The sequence below is a fragment of the Giraffa tippelskirchi genome, chromosome 9, assembly GCF_054371585.1.
Source record: "Giraffa tippelskirchi isolate mGirTip1 chromosome 9, T2T-mGirTip1v1.2.pri, whole genome shotgun sequence".
In the NCBI taxonomy this organism is placed as follows: domain Eukaryota; kingdom Metazoa; phylum Chordata; class Mammalia; order Artiodactyla; family Giraffidae; genus Giraffa; species Giraffa tippelskirchi.
The window spans coordinates 127,700,394-127,721,316 of NC_137283.1; the positions used below are offsets into that span (position 1 = coordinate 127,700,394).

General features: G+C 38.2%; 1 protein-coding gene across 8 annotated transcripts in view; it reads right to left on the reverse strand.

Annotated features, from left to right (window-relative positions):
- CFAP206 (cilia and flagella associated protein 206) overlaps positions 1–20,923 on the reverse strand; it is a 36,095-nt gene that overhangs the window by 1,586 nt on the left and 13,586 nt on the right. For 2 of the 8 annotated variants that reach the window (XM_081528616.1, XM_081528615.1), the window contains exons 8-12: positions 15,046–15,165; positions 10,157–10,355; positions 8,062–8,202; positions 5,428–5,621; positions 2,383–2,526 (exon numbers count right to left, since the gene is read on the reverse strand). In XM_081528616.1, coding sequence (XP_081384742.1) covers positions 2,383–2,526; positions 5,428–5,621; positions 8,062–8,202; positions 10,157–10,355; positions 15,046–15,165 — 798 coding nt within the window. Of the gene's footprint in view, positions 1–2,357; positions 2,527–5,427; positions 5,622–8,061; positions 8,203–10,156; positions 10,356–15,045; positions 15,166–20,923 lie in introns of all 8 variants that reach the window. The other 6 variants (XM_081528621.1, XM_081528619.1, XM_081528618.1 and 3 more) reach the window with 4 other exon arrangements.

Here is a 20,923-nt window from a genome sequence, read left to right on the forward strand (position 1 = left end):
GGTGGTTTCCCTTATCACTGTAAGCCATATACTCAGTTTTGTCTTATCAACAAGTTGTACTGGGTAATATATGGGGAGCTGGCATTCAACATGCTGCAAATCTAGGGGGTAATTTGGTCTAAGGGGGAATCAGAATGAAGTTGAAGAATGAGAAGAGAGGGTCCAGTCAGTACAAAGTTCCGCCCCACTGAACACTCCATTCTCTTTTTAAATTTCCAGCCCAGATCTAACATTTACTTCTCACGGTCAGTCCAACCATCACTCCTCTCTTCTCCATTGCCTATCTGTATCTCAAGGCCAACTTAATATGTCACCTATGTCAGTGGGATAGAATTTTTATTTCACTTCTGTTAAACCACTTAACAGAAGTGTATCAATGTCACTTGCTCGACTATTAGTTCCTGAAGAACAAAGCAGCAGGGTATGTAAGCTACCCAGTACACATCTCATGACTTTGTGCAAGTCTAATAGATAATAGAAAAGAATACAGGAAATGGGAGCTTCAAGAACTACAAAAGAGTAACTGGTGAGAATGCTAATGGGACGATGATTGGAAGATACACCAGGACGCTGAAGCTTTCTCATCTCGAGAAATCAGGGGCTGAAAAGTTGCCACCAGAGAAGATAGCAAGGGAATTGATATAGTTAGTGACAAGAGAGACTGAATACACAAACAGACATAGGCTGGACCTTATATGAAATAGAACTCTAACCTACAACCTCTGCAGCAACCAGTCTCAGAAGATAAACCACAACCTCAGTAGCTATAGCAATCAGCTCAGAACAGCCCTATTTTTTTGGCTGCCTCCCCTTCCAACTCTGAACCAATCAGAGAAAGCCTAAAATGCTCACTAAGTCAATCACATAAGATGCCCTGTTGCTAGTTAGCCCACCTCTAGTTAGCCTGCCTATAGTTTCCTGTCCCTTGGACTGCAAGAAGATCCAACCAGTCAATCCTAAAGGAAACCAGTCCTGAATATTCATTGGAAGGACTGATGCTGAAGCTGAAACTCCAGTACTTTGGCCACTTTATGTGAAGAACTGATTCATTTGTAAAGACCCTGATGCTGAGAAAGATTGAAGGCAGGAAGAGTAGGGGACAACAGAGGATGAGAAGGTTGGATGGCATCACCAACTTGATGGACAAGAGTTGGAGCAAGCTCTGGGAGTTGATGATGGACAGGGAAGACTGGCATGCTGCAGTCCATGGGGTTGCAAAGCGTCAGAAATGACTGAGCGACTGAACTGAACTGAGTTTCCTGTCAACATCCTCCAATCAGAGGAATACCCAAGCCTCCCCCTTTTTCACTATAAAACTTTTTCACTCCTCTCCCCAACTCTGAGTCCCTGCCCAACACAAGTGATGGTGACTTACTCCCTGGATACAGAAATCTTTAAATAAATAGCCTCTGTTCTCATATGAGTAGTCTTCATTTATTTCCATACCTGATTTCAGTTAAAGAGATGGATAAAATATACTGAGAAAAGGCTACAGATAAAAAAGAGTCTGTTCCTTCACACTGTATTTGCTGTTTAAAATGACAAGATACCATAAAAAGGATGAGTGGAGGGAATTCCACTGAGTCACAGAAGGATGAAAGTTTTAAAGACAAACTTCAAGGGTAGGTGCATGCCTGAGTACTAAGTCACTTCAGTCATGTCCTACTCTTTGCAACCCCATGGACTATAGCCCTCCAGGATCCTCTGTCCAAGGGATTCTTCAGGCAAGAATCCTGGAGTGGGTTGCCATGCCTTCCTCCAGGGGATCTTTCCGACCTAGGGATTGAACCTGCGTCTCTTACGTCTCCTGCATCGGCAGGCGGGTTCTTTAGCACTAGCACCACCTGGGAAGCCCTCAAGGGTAGGTACCTGCTGTGATTAAGATCTAAGAATCAGAAGGACAGTCCTGTGTCTGGAAAGAACAAGTTGACAATAAGAGGAGAATGTATCTGTGATATAATAGAGGTAGCATTCTGCTTCTCAAGAAGTCCAAAAAGGAGAAGAGTATGCTTTAAATGATTAGAAGAAGCTGGAGGGCTTTAAATACTAGCACCCTATAGGTTGACACAATAGATTAAAACCATTATATTGAACAACAGAGAGACAGAAGGATAGCAACTATTACTGTTATAGTTACTGAGTGGTAAAATTTGAGAGCAGCTTCATACTTTTATATTTCTACATATGCTTAATACTAGAAGATAATGTCGTAAAGCTGGAAAATTATAAATTATGCTAATTATTTTTATTTTAGCGAAAAAACTGTACAACTCACTATTTCATCTAAATAATTTAGCATACCAACTCTATGAATAACAACAGATTAAAATTCTTCAAAATTCTCCAACTATAAATACTTTAGAAGATAATATTGTTACAAACCAATTTTATAGCTTTTCTTCTTAATTCCCATTCATTCCACTCATATGATCTCACAATTGTTGGTGGCAACAAGTGCGTATCCGTCTGAGTGCCTGTTTCACATTTTGTAATTGGTTTTATATAACATTTGTCAACCTCTTTCATCTAAAGAAATAGAGTTTTATAATTAGTATTTCTTAAAAAAAAACCATTATTTTACAGATAACTAAAATATTTAGCTAAGATTAACAAAACATTAGGAAAACAAGAATATGAAACATAATTGCAAATAGCAGCAAAGAAAAAAAAAGAAAAGCTCATAATTAAAGTGAGCCAAATGTAATTTCCTAGGCATTGTGGATTTGTGCCTGATTTTATGAACTGAATGTAAGAGGTATATTTTGAAAGGAGAAAACATAACATCAGTTCAGTTCAGTCACTCAGTCGTATCTGACTCTTTGCGACCCCATGGACTGCAGCACACCAGGCCTCCCTGTCCATCACCAACTCCCAGACTCCACCCAAACCCACGTCCATCGAGTCAATGATGCCATCCAGCCATCTCATCCTCTGTCATCCCCTTCTCCTAGTGCCCTCAATCTTTCCCAGCATCAGGGTCTTTTCAAATGAGTCAGCTCTTCGCATGAGGTGGCCAAAGTATTGGAGTTTCAGCTTCAACATCAGTCCTTCCAATGAACTCCCAGGATTGATCTCCTTTAGGGTGGACTGGTTGGATCTCTTTGCAGTCCAAGGGACTCTCAAGAGTCTTCTCCAACACCACAGTTCAAAAGCATCAATTCTTCGGTGCTCAGCTCTCTTTATAGTCCAACTCTCACATTCATACATGACCACTGGAAAAACCATAGCCTTGACTAGATGGACCTTTGTTGGCAAAGTAATGTCTCTGTTTTTTAATATGCTGTCTAAGTTGGTCATAACTTTTCTTCCAAGGAGTAAGCGTCTTTTAATTTCATGGCTGCAGTCACCATCTGCAGTGATTTTGGAGCCCAGAAAAATAAAGTCAGCCACTGTTTCCACTGTTTGCCCATCTATCTGCCATGAAGTGATGGGACCGGATGCCATGATCTTAGTTTTCTGAACGTTGAGCTTTAAGCCAACTTTTTCACTCTCCTCTTTCACTTTCATCAAGAAGCTCTTTAGGTCTTCTTCACTTTCTGCCATAAGAGTGTCATCTGCATATCTGAGGTTATTGATATTTCTCCCAGCAATCTTGATTCCAGCTTGTGCTTCCTCCAGCCCAGCGTTTCTCATGATGTACTCTGCATATAAGTTAAATAAGCAGGGTGACAATATACAGCCTTGACGTACTCCTTTTCCTATTTGGAACCAGTCTGTTTTTCCATGTTCCAGTTCTAACTGTTGCTTCCTGACCTGCATACAGGTTTCTCAAGAGGCAGGTCAGGGGGTCTGGTATGCCCATCTCTCGTTCCCAAATCAAATGCCCCTCTCCAGTTTTCACAATGTGAAGCATAAGTGAATACCTTATTGCAAATGGCTTGAAGCTTAGAATAGCTACTAAGCATTAGGTATAAACCACATTTGTTTAAAGTATCAAAAAATCTTTAGAATATATCTTAAACAATGTATACACAGCAGATTATTATCCATTTTACTTGAGTACATTCATTTTTTTGCCAAAGCACCCAGAAGCTCACTACAGTATTAAAATATTGAGTATTCAATAATTCCAGGCTAAACAAGTTATGATTATGCTGGAAATGAGGCTGCTGGAGCAGGTGGAGAGGGTTAAGAAACTCTAGTCTTAGAGAAGAGGAGGGCAAATAGATTAACTTCTTTCCCCAAATCGAGAAACAGATGATTTACTAAATGTCTACTATTTAGCATAAGATATAATTTCTGCCTTCAAAATGACATTATGATATAATTAGGCAGATAAAAAGATGATGAAAGATAACAATATTATATAAATACAAGTAAATGGCAAGTAAAAATTATGAATACAGTATCTAAGGGTAGTGAAGGTTAGTGAAGGATTAAATACACAGAAAGGGAAAACCAGGAATATAGGAGGAAATTGGACTTTAATAGAAAAGATATCCACACTCAGCACACCTTTGTGATTATCTGAGTCTAGTCTTTCCCTGTCTTCCTGCAGCTGGAGTGTCACATCAACAGACTGGCAGAGGGGTGTCAGAACAAGAGTGCCAACTGCAGATCCCTTTCAACCATGTCATCCCTGGCTGGTTCTCAGTCTCCTTGCCCAAGTGTTCAGACCACCCTCTGTGCCTCACTGTCACCAGCCCCATCTTCCTCCTACCAGTTACTGCTGGGGTCCTTGCCAACCCAGTTAGTCAGGCCCAAACCCACCTGCTTCATCATTAGAATGTTGATACATATAAAAAAAAATTCATAAATTATGTACTGCAGCGTTTTACTTTAGTGAGTTTAAAAGGGGTAAATTAAAACAGAGAGGATGCAGAGCAATTAAAAGTTGAACAGTGAAAATGAGAGGCAAGAAGAAAACAAGGATCTACCACAGCAGAATGGGAACTCCTGCAGGCAGGGATTGTTACCTGTTTTGTTGATTGTGCCAAGAATCGTGCCTGGCACATGGCAAGCAGTTCAGGAAATGTCTGTTGAATGAATTAAGGGATAGGCACCAACTCACACAGAAACACACCTTCAGATTCATTCTGCGGCCTTTCAGACTACTGCCATTTAAACTTGTTAAATGATTTCACACCTCTGAGCATGAGTTATCAACTCTATTACCTGTACTGAGCTCCTTCAGTTTTAGACAAGGAAATACTGTAGTTTCAATGATTTATCTCAATGCAGTCTTGTCCTTCTAGACTTTTTCCAGTCTAATTCATGAGTTTGACTCCTTATCTTGTTTTCATTTATTCTTTGTGGATTTCCTTAGTTTCCATCTTTGGATGTGAATGCCTTTCAGATAACCTGTAAAGGCCCTCATCTGACCATGTCTCCTGCCTGGACTTGGGGAGCATTGTAAAACAAAATGTAACTTTCTTATCAACTACATTTTTAAATGTCATAAATTCTTAAAATGCCAACCCTGCTTACCTGAGAATATTGAATAAGGGTTTCAAACTGTTGATGAAGTTCCAGTAGCTGAATCAATTCTGCATTTCTTTTGGCTTTTTCTCTAATTATACCAATGTAATTTTCAGGATTTTCTGCAAACGAATATGCAGCATCTCTGGTATTGAAAGTATAATACTTATCTTTATATTTCAAAATTCCAATTGATGGATTTCCTGAAAATTAAGAAAAGGAACTAAATTAGACAGGAAATACTCAGTGATTCTATGTTTATAATACACTCATAGAACCCTTCCCTTATACTCCATTTTTAACACATCACATGTCTTTATTTAGCTAAAATGTTACAACTAGCAGTTTTAAGTTATACATTTTGTTAAGTTATATTTATGTAAAATTCAAAAGAAATTTATATTTTTAATTTGGTGGGGGGGCACACCATGCCACACACAGGATCTTCATTCCTTGACTAGGGATTGAAACTATGCCCCCTGCATTGGAAGCGTGGAGTCTTAACCACTGGACTGCCAGGGAAGCACCATATTGTTAAGCATTAAATTATGATTTTATCTAAACATATTTCACTATCCAGATATAAGTTGCTTAAAAATTTTCTATGGGAAGCCACTCAGTCATCTAGCAGGTTTTTCAAATCTCCTTAAACCAAACCAACTACTAGAAGCATTGTTTTAAAAATAATTCGGTAAGAACTACAAAAATGAGACATTTTTCCCAAAATGTACATTTGCATGTTAGGAAGTATTTCCCACTATGAAAAGATACTACATAAAACATGGGTTATAAGTATCCACAGTTTGTGGGAATTATATAGGAAACAGTAACACTCTTAATTATTCATTCTTTCACTTATTCAACAAATATTTATTGACCCTGTTCTTGGCACTGAGAATACAGTGAAAACAAATCAATAAATAGAGCATAGGCCAGAGAGTGATCAGTGCTACATAAAACAAATAAGTAAATAAAGCAGGTTAAACAGTCAAAGGAGGGAGGGTGGGATTGATATTTTAACCTGGGTGAACAGAGAAGGCTGAATAAAATGAGGGAGCAAGGTATGTAGATATGTGGGGGTGGTAGGAGAGTGGTCCAATTAGAGGGAATAATCAGTGCAAAAGCTTTGAGGTGAAAAATGGGCTTGGAATGTTCAGGAATAGCAAGAAGGCCAGTCGGGTTGGAGCATTGCACAAGGGAAGAAGGGGCAGACAATAAAGTCAACGATCTCATCTGAAAGGACTCAGTCAGGTAAGCCCCAGCATCACCTGGGGACTCAAGCCCTGTGATCTGCAGTCTTGAGGAAGGAGGGACTCCTATAGCAGTCCTCCCAGGCAGTGTAGGTGGCTACTGCCCAGAAAACAATGTAGAAGTAGAAGCAATGGAATAAGCAGAAATAAAGTCTCCAGACTAGCTGATTCAGAAAAGATTCTAAAACCCAAAGCCCCACAAGTCTGTCTACTTTTCTCATTCTCCCCCTTTCTTAGAATCATAGCTGATGGGAGCTGGAAGGGACCAGAGAGATTTCCTAACTGGTCCTTCTCCTTTTCTGGACCTGGAAACTGAGGTCCCAAGCACAAGATTTGCTCACAGTTACCCTGTTTACTAACAGACAATGGGGACTAGAAACCAGGCTCTCCAAGTGCTGGCCCATAGCTTTTCCAGCCACATGGGGGTACTGCTCTCTTTACCCCGCATCCATGTTTCTCTCGGTCTATCTCATGACTCCCTTCCCTTCGTATTTGTGAACAGAGAGAGAGAGAGAGAAATTGGGGAGGGGGGAGGAAAGGGAAGGAAAAAAGAGAACAGTGAAGAAAGAAACCACCTCCATTCCATTGCTTTTCACTTCTTCATGACTCTTGTTTGGTTTCTCCCCAGTATCAGTGACCTTCATGGGACCTCAGAATACTATTCTCTCAGTTCCCCAAGGTAAACCTTTTATTACTCCCATAATAAAAAAATCTACTACCATAAAAAAAAATGAGTCAATGTGTATGTTCTCTACCCTGCATACACACAATCCCAATAATTCTTTGTAACAATTCTATTTCCAATTCACACGGCACTTTTTGAATAATAATTTATTTTCCTCTCAATTTCTGATTTACTTTGTTTTGGAGAAGCTCTAGTAATACATACATCTCCTAGGGGAATCTGACTTGATAAAATACTGGCCATTTCTTTAGTGGGATCTGACTTATACAGAAATACTGATCTATGGTAATGGAATAGAGCCATAAAGTGACAAAGAATATTTTTTAATAAACATATCAGTCACACTAGTGTTGCTCTTTTGAGTAATCGCTTTGGAAGATGACATGTTTTAGGAATGCCATATAATGTTTCTGGAACCCTTCATTGACATATGAGTCATCCCCCTCTTAATGACATTGCAGCACTCATATTTCATTATCTGCATTCCATCACTTATCACTTGCATTGTAACTTATTTATGTCAGTTTATCAGGTTATGCTGCAAGCGCTTCAAAGATAAATACTTCACTTGGATCATATTTGTAGCTCCTTTCCTAGTTCAACATTAGACTCCATAAAGTTTAGCAAAGTGAATGAGTGACAATAAGCACACTTCATTTAAATAAAAAAATTGGAGAAGGGAGAACAGTATTATTTCCAATGACGTACCTGGAAGGAGAAGACCATCTGTTGTAGCAAAGGTGTAAGCACAAAATCCCCGATACTGAATCAATAATTTATCAAAATTGGCTGTTGTTTCTGGGAAAAGCCACTCCAGTGTTTTGAAATCTGCCACATTTACTCTATCTTCTAAAATGAAAGAGGAGTACAAGAGAAACCTTATTCATGCGGTAAATGAGCAGAAGAGACTGGCTGCTATGTGACTAAAACAGAAATAAATTAACTTTGCTCAAGACAGCGTAGCTCTTAGTAACATAATATGCGAGGTGGCAAAATACTTTGAATATGATGCTTATATACTAGGATTGTCCCTTCTTGAAATGGTTGAGAATGAGCAGAAACAGTCACAGAAAGATATCTTAGTAACTTAATTTTGATACAAGGAGTGCAATTTTTGTTCTTCACACTTATAAAAAGTCTTCTTCACGTTGCTACTTTTTTTTACACAAATAAAAATGAGCATTTACAAAGCACTGATGCCAGAGCTTCTTTGCTTTTGCAATGCTACCTGCATTTCTGTTTCTGGCTCTGTATCCGAACAGTAAACACTATAAATGACCCCGTGGCTACAGCTAGAAGTAAATGCATACTTTAGAAAAAACAAACCTTCTTCCCTCTTTTTTCCCTAATGTGCCTGAAAGCTTCAAACAGTGATGAGATGTGGCAAGTATAAATTAAATTTTTTAAGAAGAACACTGGGTCTCCCAATTCGCTGGAGCAGTGACTTGACAAATTGTGTTCTAGTGCATAAACAATTCTGATTTATAGTAGGAGATGACACATCTTGCCAATATGGTTGAATTTAATATCTACTGCTGAAGTGGCTTTAACTTTTCAATTTCATTTAGTATTTGCATAGATATGCTGTTTTAACAAAATGACATGAGTAGGAAAGACTTTAACTGGGAGGATGTTTTAAAGTCTTTCTGATTTAGTGTTCAGGTTTTACATATTCTAGTAGTTTAAGAGTAAGTGTTACCACTATATTTTATTTTTCGCTTTCAAAAAATAGAATTTGAAGAGGAAATTTAAAGAGTAAACTATTTAATTTCATTTTCTTGAAAAACTTTCTGTTTTAGGCAACAATTCAATTCCCAAACTCTATTTTGACATTTCTTATGAATTTTGAGTTGTATTTAACTCAAATTATAGAAGGGGCTAAAAATATAAAAAGAAGTTTATTGGTAAAGACAGCCTTCCTATAAGAATCAGTGCATCTCTTAAAGGGTCTAAAATAAGCTCAATTTTACAGGAGTAACATTTATTGATTCATAAATTTCCACCTGAATCTGGGGTAGGTATATGGCAAACAGCACCCTGAAAAACATGGAGCTTTGTTTGCACAAATAGAGCAAGGATTAACATCCTTTTCTACTACAAACCAATTAACAAAATCACTAAGACTACAACTGAAACCCATAAGCACATGAAATCACTCTTAACCAAAACACTAATAATAACATCAGGAATGGTTATTGTTGTTCAGTCGCTAAGTCGTGTGTGACTCTTTGTGACCCCATGGACTGCAGCATGCCAGGCTTCCATGTCCTTCACTATCTTCTGGAGTTTGCTCAAATTTATGTACATTGAATTGGTGATGAAATCTAACCATCTTAACCTCTGCTGCCCCTTTCTCCTTTTGCCTTCAATCTTTCTCAGCATCAGGGTCTTTTCCAATGGGTCAGCTCTTTGCATCAGGTGACCAAAGTATTGGAGCTTCAGCTTCAGCATCAGTCCTTCCAGTGAATGTTCAGGACTGATCTCCTTTCGGATGGACTGGTTGGATCTCCTTGCAGTCCGAGGGACTCTCAAGAGTCTTCTCCAACACTACAGTTTGAAAGCATTAATTCTTTAGCATCAGCCTTCTTTATGGTCCAGTGGTTATTGCTGGATAGCAAACTCTTCAGTTTATATATTTACAGTTTTCTACATTTTCTGTAATGAACATTAGTAGTCTTATAATCAAGAAAGATATTCAAAACTTTATCAGAAAGATAAGAGCTGAAAATTTTAAAATGAAAGAGTGACTTTATTCTAGAGGTAATTTTAACAGGAAGAGGAAATAATACATGATTTCTATTACCTATGTGCTCTTTTATTCTACACATGTCAGTTTTCACAGTCACTCCATCAAGAAGAACTTGCATCACTTTCTCAGGAAAGAACAGGTTATGAGCCCCCAGGAATGGCTCAAGATGAGTAGTTAAATTACTAAGGACACTAATCAAGACAGTTTCATCTTGAAAGCTAGTCCACAGGTTGGAAAGGGCAATGAAGATGGGCTGCAGAAGAGACAAAAATGTTCAAAATGTCACTGTTTAATAAAATTATAAATCACTCTTAAAAGTCAGTACAAATTTCTGTTGTGATAAAGAGATTAATTGTCTCGTAAGACAAGTGAAAGTCTCATGAAGTTAGACAATAGAATCAGTAGAAATTGGACTCACAAATTACAAGCAAATAAAGTTGTATTTCAAAGTATATTATTTTGGTATAATTGTTAGAAAGTTAGTTTATTCAAAAGAACCAAAGACGTATGATCATGTAAGAAACATTCACGGACACTTCACTTTAAAAGGTCTAGGGGAAAAATATCTTTTTTTTTTTTAATCACTAAATTTGACTCATTATAATTAGATTTATCAGGCTCAATTACGATTCAAAAGAACTTGGAAAGTCAGGGATACATCTTGGGGCATTTTCTTGTAAGCTACAAGTTAGAGATTTTGTGTTGCTGCCGCTGCTGCTGCTAAGTCACTTCAGTCGTGTCCGACTCTGTGCGACCCCATGGACGGCAGCCCACCAGGCTCCCCCGTCCCTGGGATTTTCAGGCAAGAACACTGGAGTGGGTTGCCATTTCCTTCTCCAGTGCATGAAAGGGAAAAGTGAAAGTGAAGTCGCTCAGTCATGTCTGACTCTTAGCGACCCCATGGACTACAGCCTACCAGGCTCCTCCGTCCATGGGATTTTCTAGGCAAGAATACTGGAGTGGGTTGCCATTGCCTTCTCCAATTTTGTGTTAGTGAGATAAAATATTTCTTTTTCATATTCATATAACAAAAAATTAATCAGGCCCTACTTATAAGTGAAACAACTTAGGCTTTTGTTCCTTGGTTTTTAAAATCAAATATTGGGAATGATTACAGACAATTATCAGAAACTCAAAATGCTCCAAAAATATTGTAAATGCATCTTATACATCTTTGGGGCTCCCTGTGCTTAGTTGCTCAGTCATGTCTGACTCTTTGTGACCCCACAGACTATAGCTCTCCAGGCTTCTCTGTCCATGGGGATTCTTCAGGCAAGAACACTGGAGTGGGTTGCCACGGCCTCCTCCAGGGGACCTTCCCAACCCAGTGATCATTCCCAGATTTGCCTAAAAGGTGATGCAGATAATCAGAAAGTCAGGCTAAGTGCAGGTCTGGTAAACAAAGTGATTTTATCTATCTTTTCAGAAAGGTCACAAGTTACAACACCTCTTTGATGGAGGCAATTTCTAACTAGCTACTGTAAACATGCTTTCAACACTGCACTATGGATTATTTCTGTTGCCACAGACAATACTATGAACCACAGCCTTATCTAACTCAATGAAGCTATGAGCCACGCCATGTAGGGCCAACCAAGACAGACGGGTCATGGTGAGGAGTTTTGAAAAATGTGGTCCACTGGAGAAGGGAATGGCATACCACTTCAGTATTCTTGCCTTGAGAACCCCATGAACAGCATGAAAAGGCAAAAAGATAGGACACTGAAAGATGAACTCCCCAAGTCACTAGGTGCCCAATATGCTACTGGAGATCAGTGGAGAAATAAGTCCAGAAAGAATGAATAGATGGAGCCAAAGTGAAAACAACACCCAGTTGTGGATGTGACTGGTGATGGAAGTAAAGTCCGATGCTGTAAAGAACAATACTGCATAGGAACCTGAAATGTTAGGTCCATGAATCAAGGTAAATTGGAAGTGGTCAAACAGGAGATGGTAAGAATGAACATCGATAGTTTAGGAATCAGTAAACTGAAATGGACTGGAATGGGTGGACTTAAATCAGATAATCACTATATCTACTACTGTGGGCAAGAATCCCTTAGAAGAAATGGAGTAGCCCTCATAGTCAACAGAAGAGTTTAAAATGCAGTTCTCGGGTGCAATTTCAAAAATGACAGAGTGATCTCTGTTTGTTTCCAAGACAAATCATTCAATATCACAATAATCCAAGTCTATGAACCAACCAGTAATGCTGAAGAAGCTGAAGCTGAACAGTTCTATGAAGACCTACAAGACCTTCTAGAACTATCACCCAAAAAAGATGCCCTTTTCATTACAGGGGACTGGAATGCAAAAGTAGGAAGTCAAGATATACCTGGAGTAACAGGCAAATTTAGCCTTGGCGTACAGAATGAAGCAGGGCAAACACTAACAGAGTTTTCCCAAGAGAATGCACTGGTCACAGCAAACACCCTCTTTCAAAAGCCAAGAGAAGACTACACATAAACATCACCAGATGGTCAATACCAAAATCAGATTGATTATATTTTTTGCATCGAAAGATGGAGAAGCTCTATACAGTCAGCAAAAACAAGACCAGGAGCTGACTGTGGCTCAGATCATGAACTCCTTATTGCAAAATAAAGACTTAAATTGAAGAAAGTAGGGAAAACCACTAGACCATTCAGGTATAAGCTAAATCAAAACCCTTACAATTATACAGTAGAGGTGACAAATAGATTCCAGGGATTAGATCTGATAGAGTGCCTGAAGAACTATGGATGGAGGTTCGTGACATTGTACAGGAGGTGGTGATCAAGAACACCCCAAAGAAAAAGAAATGCAAAAAGGCAAAATGGTTGTCTGAGGAGGCCTTACAAATAGTTGAGAAAATAAAGAGAAGCAAAAGGCAAAGGAGAAAAGGAAAGATATACCCATTTGAATGCAGAATTCCAAAGAATAGCAAGGAGAGATAAGAAAGCCTTCCTCCCTAAGAAATAGAGGAAAACAATAGAATGGGAAAGACTAGAGATCTCTTCAAGAAAATTGGAGATACCAAGGGAATATTTCATGCAAGGATGGGCACAATAAAGGATAGAAATGGTATGGACTTAACAGAAGCAGAAGATATTAAGAAGAGGTGGCAAGAATACACAGAAGAACCATACAAAAAAGATCTTCATAGCCCATATAAACATGATGGTGTGATCACTCACCTAGAGCCAGACATCCCAGAATTCAAAGTCGAGTGGGCCTTAGGAAGCATCACTATGGACAAAGCTAGTGGAGATGATGGAATTCCAGTTGAGCTATTTCAAATCCTAAAAGCTGATGCTGTGAAAGTGCTGCACTCAATATGCCAGCAAATTTGGAAAACTCAGCAGCGGCCACAGGACTGGAAAAGGTCAGTTTTTCAACCCCAAAGGAAGGCAATGCCAAAGAATGTTCAAACTACTGCATAAATGCACTCATCTCACATGATAGCAAAGTAATGCTCAAAATTCTCCAAGCCAGGCTTCAACAGTACATGAGCCATGAACTTCCAAATGTTCAAGCTGGCTTTAGAAAAGGCAGAGGAACCAGAGATCAAATTGCCGACATCTGCTGGATCATCGAAAAAGCAAGAGAGTTCCAGAAAAACATCTACTTCTGCTTTATTGACTATGCCAAAGCCTTTGATTGTGTGGATCACAACAAACTGTGGAACATTCTTAAAGAGATGGGAATAACAGACCACCTTACCTGCCTCCTGAGAAATCTGTATGCAGGTCAAGAAGCAACAGTGAGCACTGGACATGGAAACAACAGACTGGTTCCAAATTGGGAAAAGAGTACATCAAAGCTGTATATTATCACTCTGCTTATTTAATTATATGCAGAGTACATCATGAGAAATGCTGGGCTGTATGAAGCACAAGCTGGAATCAAGTTTGCTGGGATAAATATCAATCTCAGATAAACAGATGACACCACACTTATGGCATAAAGTGGAGAACTAAAGAGCCTCTTGATGAAAGTGAAAGAGGAGAGTGAAAAACTTGGCTTAAAACTCAGCACTCAATATTGAAGATGATGGATCTGGTCCCATCACTTCATGGCAGATAGATGGGGAAACAGTGCAAACAGTGACAGACTTTATTTTTGGGGGCTCCAAAATCACTGTAGATGGTGACTTCAGCCATGAAATTAAAAGCCAAGAAAAGCCATGACCAACCTAGACAGCATATTAAAAAGCAGAGACATTACTTTGCCAACAAACGTCTGTCTAGTCAAAGCTATGGTTTTTCCAGTAGTCATGTATGGATGTGAGAGTTGGACCATAAAGAAAGCTGAGTGCCAAAGAACTGATGCTTTTGAAAGGTGGTGTTGGAGAAGACTCTTGAGAATCCCCTGGACTGTAAGGATATCAAACCAGTCAATCCTAAAGGAAATCAGCCCTGAATATTTGTTGGAAGGTCTGATGCTGAAGCTGAGACTCCAATATTTTGGCCACCTGATGTGAAGAACTGACTCACTGTGAAAGAGTCAGTTGAATCAGGGAAAGATTGCTGATGCTGGGAAAGACTGAATCAGGAGAAATGGGGATGACAGAGGATGAGATGGTTGGATGGCATCACTGACTCATTGCACAGGAGTTTGAGCAAGCTCCAGGAGTTAGTGATGGACAGGGAAGCCTGGCGTGCTTCAGTCCATGGGGTTGCAAAGAGTTGGACACAACTGAGCAACTGAACTGACAGACAATACTAGTATCATGTACTTTGATAGCAATTGCCTACTAAGAGAATCCTTTCATTCAACTTACAACAACCAAGTTCTACGATTATTAACTACAAAATAAGCAAAAAGAACAGGATCAACTTGTATAAAACTAATATTATATTTTCCATATTAAATACAATTAAAATTACTTTTGATCCAATATTATGGGACTTCAAAGTTCATTCACCCTTAAATAAGTTTCAAAGCTGATGACAAATGCTTACAAAGACTTGTGATGTTGGGACAGCCGTCTTTGACTTTACAGTCAATTTTAATTGTTCCAGCTGGGCTGCTAACTGCTTTATCATCATTTCCACTTCTTGAGCACAGGTAATTATATCTGACTGTGAAGACAACATAATTTGCATTAATATTTTGCTACACAATTATATATGTCTTAAGCCCTACTTGCTCCCCACATCTCCTGAAGGTGAGCTCAGTGAGGGCAAGGATTCTGCTCTCTGGGATATCCTGAACACCAAGAACAGTGCTAACATATGAATGGGGCCCCAGAAATGTTTGATGGATGGATGAACCCTTTGACGTACAATGGCTATAATTTTTCTCAAATGTATACAGGTACTCTTTAATATTCAGCATAACTGCATTTCTAAGCAGTGGATCCTGTGACACATAAGCCCCACAATAAACATTTAGAAGTACAAAAAGAGGTAAGTACAAATAAGAAAAGCAAGGCACAGAAAGGTAAGTAAATTGCCCAAGGATACACAGCGAATGAGCGATAGAATCATGGTTCTACACCAGATCACCTGAGCCCCTGGCTCCTACCCCAAGCTGTGACCAGAAATGGCAGTGTATAGGTTTATTAGTACAGTGTTCAAGAGTAACAATTACTGGAAGAGAAAAAAAAGCTGCATTTGAGTTCTCAGATATCTGTAGCCTAATGACATGCTTTACTAGACTATTTTTAAATGACAAAAACAATTATAAGAAATATCAAATATTAGCCCTGCATTTCAACTAATGAATTTTTTCATTCACTTATGTAATATGTATCCTGTTTTAATTTTACCTGTACTATTCTTTAAACATCTCCCCTCCTGTTTCCTCATTCTCCCATTATTTATGATAATTTTGTAAATATTTTCTCAAAATTATAATAATAATTTACATATCATTTATCCTATCTAATAAGTCTCTTATCTACCCTTCTGTTCTTCCCCCTTGACTGCTAGTTTTGTTTTAGAAATCAAAATATGAAAATGCAGTCCTTCACTTATTTAGATTTGTATACAAACAACCAGAAACAAATAAATCTGCCTACTCCAGTAGGTCTGGAGTAGCTTTACTTACAGGTTTTAAGAGGTGTGATGTACTAAATAAAGCTACACCAGTCCTACTCCCCCAAGCTACGCCTGTAGGCTCCATCTACAGATTAGGCACACAGAACTTCTTGATTTTTCCTGACAGTGTCTTAGAACAATCACACTGTTTTCATTTTACTGAAAAGAACTTGTGTTCACAACCATGTAGAATTTTAATTGCAAAGCAAGTCCTCATAAATAAAGGGAAAAATATTCCGTGCTCTGGGATTAGAAGAATTAACACTGTTAAAATGACCGTACTACCCAAAGCTATCTACAGATTCAATATGATCCCTATCAAGATTCCAATGGCATTTTCAGAGAGCTATAATGAACAATCCTCACATGTGTATGGAATCACAAAAGACTTCAAATAGTCAAAGCATCTTGAGAAAGAAGAATAAAGCAGAAGGCATCATGCTTACTGGTTTAAAACTACTACAAAGTCACAGTAATCAAAACAACATGGTATTGGCATCAAAACAGACACATAGACCCATAAAACAGAATAGAGAGTCCAGAATAACCCATACATATACAGTCAATTAATTTACCACAAAGCACCAAGAATATACAATGGAGAGAGGATAGTGTCTTCAATAAATGGTGCTGGGAAAACTGTACAGCCATCTGCAAAGAATGAAACTGCACCACTATTTTACACCACTCACAAAAAGCAATTCAAAGTGAATTAAGGACTTGAACATTAGACCTGAAAACACAAAAATCCTAGAAGAACACACAAGCAGTAAAGTTTTGACCTCAGTCTTGGTGACTTTTTTTTTTTTCCGACACTAGAAACAAAGGCAACAAAAGCAAAAATCAACAGGTAGAACTGTATCAAACTAAAAAGCTGCACAGCAAAGGAAACCATCAATAAAATGAAAAGGCAACCAGTGGAATAGGAGAAAATATTCACAAATCATGTATCTGATCAAAAATATATAAATAACCCATACAACTCTAGCAAAAACAAACAATAAAATTCTTAAATGGCCAAAGAATCTGAATAGACATTTTTCCAAAGAAGACATATAGATGGACAACAAATACATGAAAAATTGCTCAACATCACTAATCACCAGGAAAATGCAAATCAAAACCAGAATGATATATCACTTCACATCTGACAGAATGGCTACTATCAAAATGACAAGAAAGAACAAGCATTGGCAAAGATACGAGGGGAAAAGGAAACACTTGTGCACTGCTGGTGGGAATGTAACTCGGTGCAGCCAGTATGGAAAATTTGTAGAGAGGTTCTTCAAAAAATTAAAATAGACCCACCATATGACCCAACAATTCCATTTCCGGGTATTTATCTGAACGAAATGAACACACTAACTCAAAAAGATATATGTGCCCCCATATTCACTGCAGCATCATTTACAAGGAAATCCTGCCATTTGCAGCAACATGAATGAAATTTGCAGGAATTTTACTAAGCGAAGTATGTCTGACAAAGATAAATATCATATGATCTCACTTATATAAGGAATTTTTTAAAAATTGAAGGAGAGTTGATTCACAATTTTGTGTTAATTTTTGATACACAGAAAGTGATCCAGTTACACATATACAACTTTTTCAGGTTCTTTCTCCATGATAGATTATTACAATGTATTGGATATTGTTCCCTGTGCTCTATAATAGGACCTTGTTGTTATACGTGGAATCTTTTTTTAAAAAACTGAGCTCATAGATACAGAGAACAGATTGGTAATTACCATTGGTGGGAGGATGAGGTGGGAAAAATGGGTGAAGGGGATCAAAAGGTACACATTTCCACTTATAAGATATATGTCATGGGGATGTAATGCACAGCATGGTGACTATGACTGTAGTGCATAATACTGCATTGTACAACTGAAAGTTGTTAAGAGAGGAGATCTTAAAAGTTCTCATCACAAGAAAAAAAAACTAACTATATGTGCTAAAGAGTTTAACTAGATTTATTGTGGTCACCATTTTGCAATATACACATATATGGAATCATTATGTTATACATCTGAAACAAATATAATCTTATATGTCAATTGTACCTCCCTAAAAAAACCTATTTTCACTATCCTTTCACTATCCTTGATATTGCAGTAAGAAGTATTAATTTTATTGAATTTTGATCTTTATGTGCACAGTTTTTTGTTTTTTTTTTAAATAAATTTATTTATTTTAGTTGGGGGCTAATTACTTTACAATATTGTAGTAGTTTTTGCCATACATTGACATGAATCAGCCATGGGTTTACATGTGTTCCCCTTCCTGGACCCCCCTCCCACCTCCCTCCCCATCCCATCCCTCTGGGTCATCCCATTGCCTCAGTCCTGAGCATTTGTCTCATGCATCGAACATGGAATGGTGTTCTGTTTCACATATGATAATATACATGTTTCAATGCTATTCTCCCAGAACGTCCCACCCTCACCTTCTCCCTCAGAGTCCGTAAGACTGTTCTATGCATCTGTGTCTCTTATTCTGTCTCACATATAGGGTTATCGTTAACATCTTTCAAATTCCATATATATGCATTAGTATACTGTATTGGTGTTTTTCTTTCTGGCTTACTTCACTCTGTATAATGGGCTCCAGTTTCATCCATCTCAATAGAACCGATTCAAATGTATTTTTTTTGATGGCTGAGTAATATTCCATTGTGTATATGTACCACAGCTTCCTTATCCATTCATCTGCTGATGGACATCTAGGTTGCTTCCATGTCCTGGCTATTGTAAACAGTGCTGCGATGAACATTGGGGTACACGCGTCTCTTTCAATTCTGGTTTCCTCAGTGTGTATGCCCAGCAGCGGGATTGCTGGGTCATATGGCAGTTCTATTCCCAGTTTTTTAAGGAATCTCCACACTGTTCTCCATAGTGGCTGTACTAGTTTGCATTCCCACCAACAGTGTAAGAGGGTTCCCTTTTCTCCACACCCTCTCCAGCATTTATTGCTTGTAGACTTTTGGATAGCAGCCATTCTGACTGGTGTGAAATGGTACCTCATTGTGGCTTTGATTTGCATCTCTCTAATAATGAGTGATGTTGAGCATCTTTTCATGTGTTTGTTAGCCATCTGTATGTCTTCTTTGGAGAAATGTCTGTTTAGTTCTTTGGCCCATTTTTTGATTGGGTCGTTTATTTTTCTGGAATTCAGCTGCAAGAGTTACTTGTATATTTTTGAGATTAATTGTTTGTCTGTTGCTTCATTTGCTATTATTTTCTCCCATTCTGAAGGCTGTCTTTTCACCTTGCTTATAGTTTCCTTTGTTGAATGTGTGCACAGTTTTTTAACAATCAGATCAAATAGAAAGTATACATAAAACACTTCGGTGAAAGAGGAAGTGAAAGTCACTCAACCATGTCCAACTCTTTGTGACCCCATGGACTATACAGTCCATGGAATTCTCCAGGTCAGAATATTGGAGGGGGTAGCCTTTCCCCTCTCCAGGGGATCTTCCCAACCCAGGGATTGAACCCAGGTCTCCCACAATGCAGGCAGATTCTTTACCAGCTGAGCCACAAGGGAAGCCCAAGAATACTGGAGTGGGTAGCCTATCCCTTCTCCAGTGGGTAGCCTATCCCTTCCCGACCCAAGAATCGAATCAGGGTCTCCTGCATTGCAGGCAGATTCTTTACCAACCGAGCTATCCTGCATATAAAAACACATAGTTCTCTTACATGACTGGGTTGCAAGCTGAACTAGCCTTTTTCTCCCCTCTCTAGTAGAAAAGCATTTTTATATAAAAAGAACAACTGGAAGACAAACTATATGATTTTTGACCGTTATCTATTGGAAGATGGTTTCCTGAGAGTCAATGAAATGAGTCCATCATTTCGGGAAAAGGACACTTTTTGTTACCCATGATAAAATTCACATTTTGAAAAACTTGTATCTGCCACCACGAACTTGACAGCAACCTAACACAAAGCTATTTTTAATGAGATTGTTGGAGGCAAAAAAAACAAGAAGAAAGTCACAAACTTTCTTTTCATAGTGCAGTCCAAAAAATGCTTGGGGAAAGCATGTGTACCTAGCATTATTCTTCTTCCCCCACTTTTTAAATTATAAGTTTCTCATACTTTCTTCTATGGACATTTTTCAACAAATCTAAAACAAGCACAAATTCCACCTAACTGACATTTTACTTGCATTTTCAGAAAAATCAAGAAGCCCTGTGCAATCTATTTTGTGAATGGTCCTGCAAACACAGCTTAGGCAGAGGAAGCATACAAAAGTCTTGACTTATATATTTTAAGAAATGTTGTGTGTCATGCAACTTTTACTGGTACAATAACAATAAGTGGCTTTCTCTCTTTGGTAACTGCTATGCTCATCAAAAGCCCACAGAGCGTGGAATTCTGTTCTCTCAGCTAAGACAGTCAGCAAGACTGCAATCACCCCTTCCTTTCTCTTCCAGAACATTTGAATTTGTTCACTATAGCAGATAAAGTCCTGATCAAAAGACAATAACTCACTATCTTACCCAGGATATAACTGGATTTTCCAAATGCCTACATAAACTGAAGGTAGCATTGGCAAAAGAAAAATTTTTGAATCAAAATCAATATTTCAAAAAATCTTATTAATATTTGTTCAAATAATGTGACTTTAAAAAAGAGTATTCATAGATTTCCTGAATAGGAAAAGGTTTCAGCTAAATATAAACTGAGGTATTTTTTTTCTTTTTTTTTTTTAAACTGAGGTATTTTATAACCTAGCAATAATACTCATTAAATTGTATCCATTCTGTAACAATCAACCTTAAACTGTAACTAAG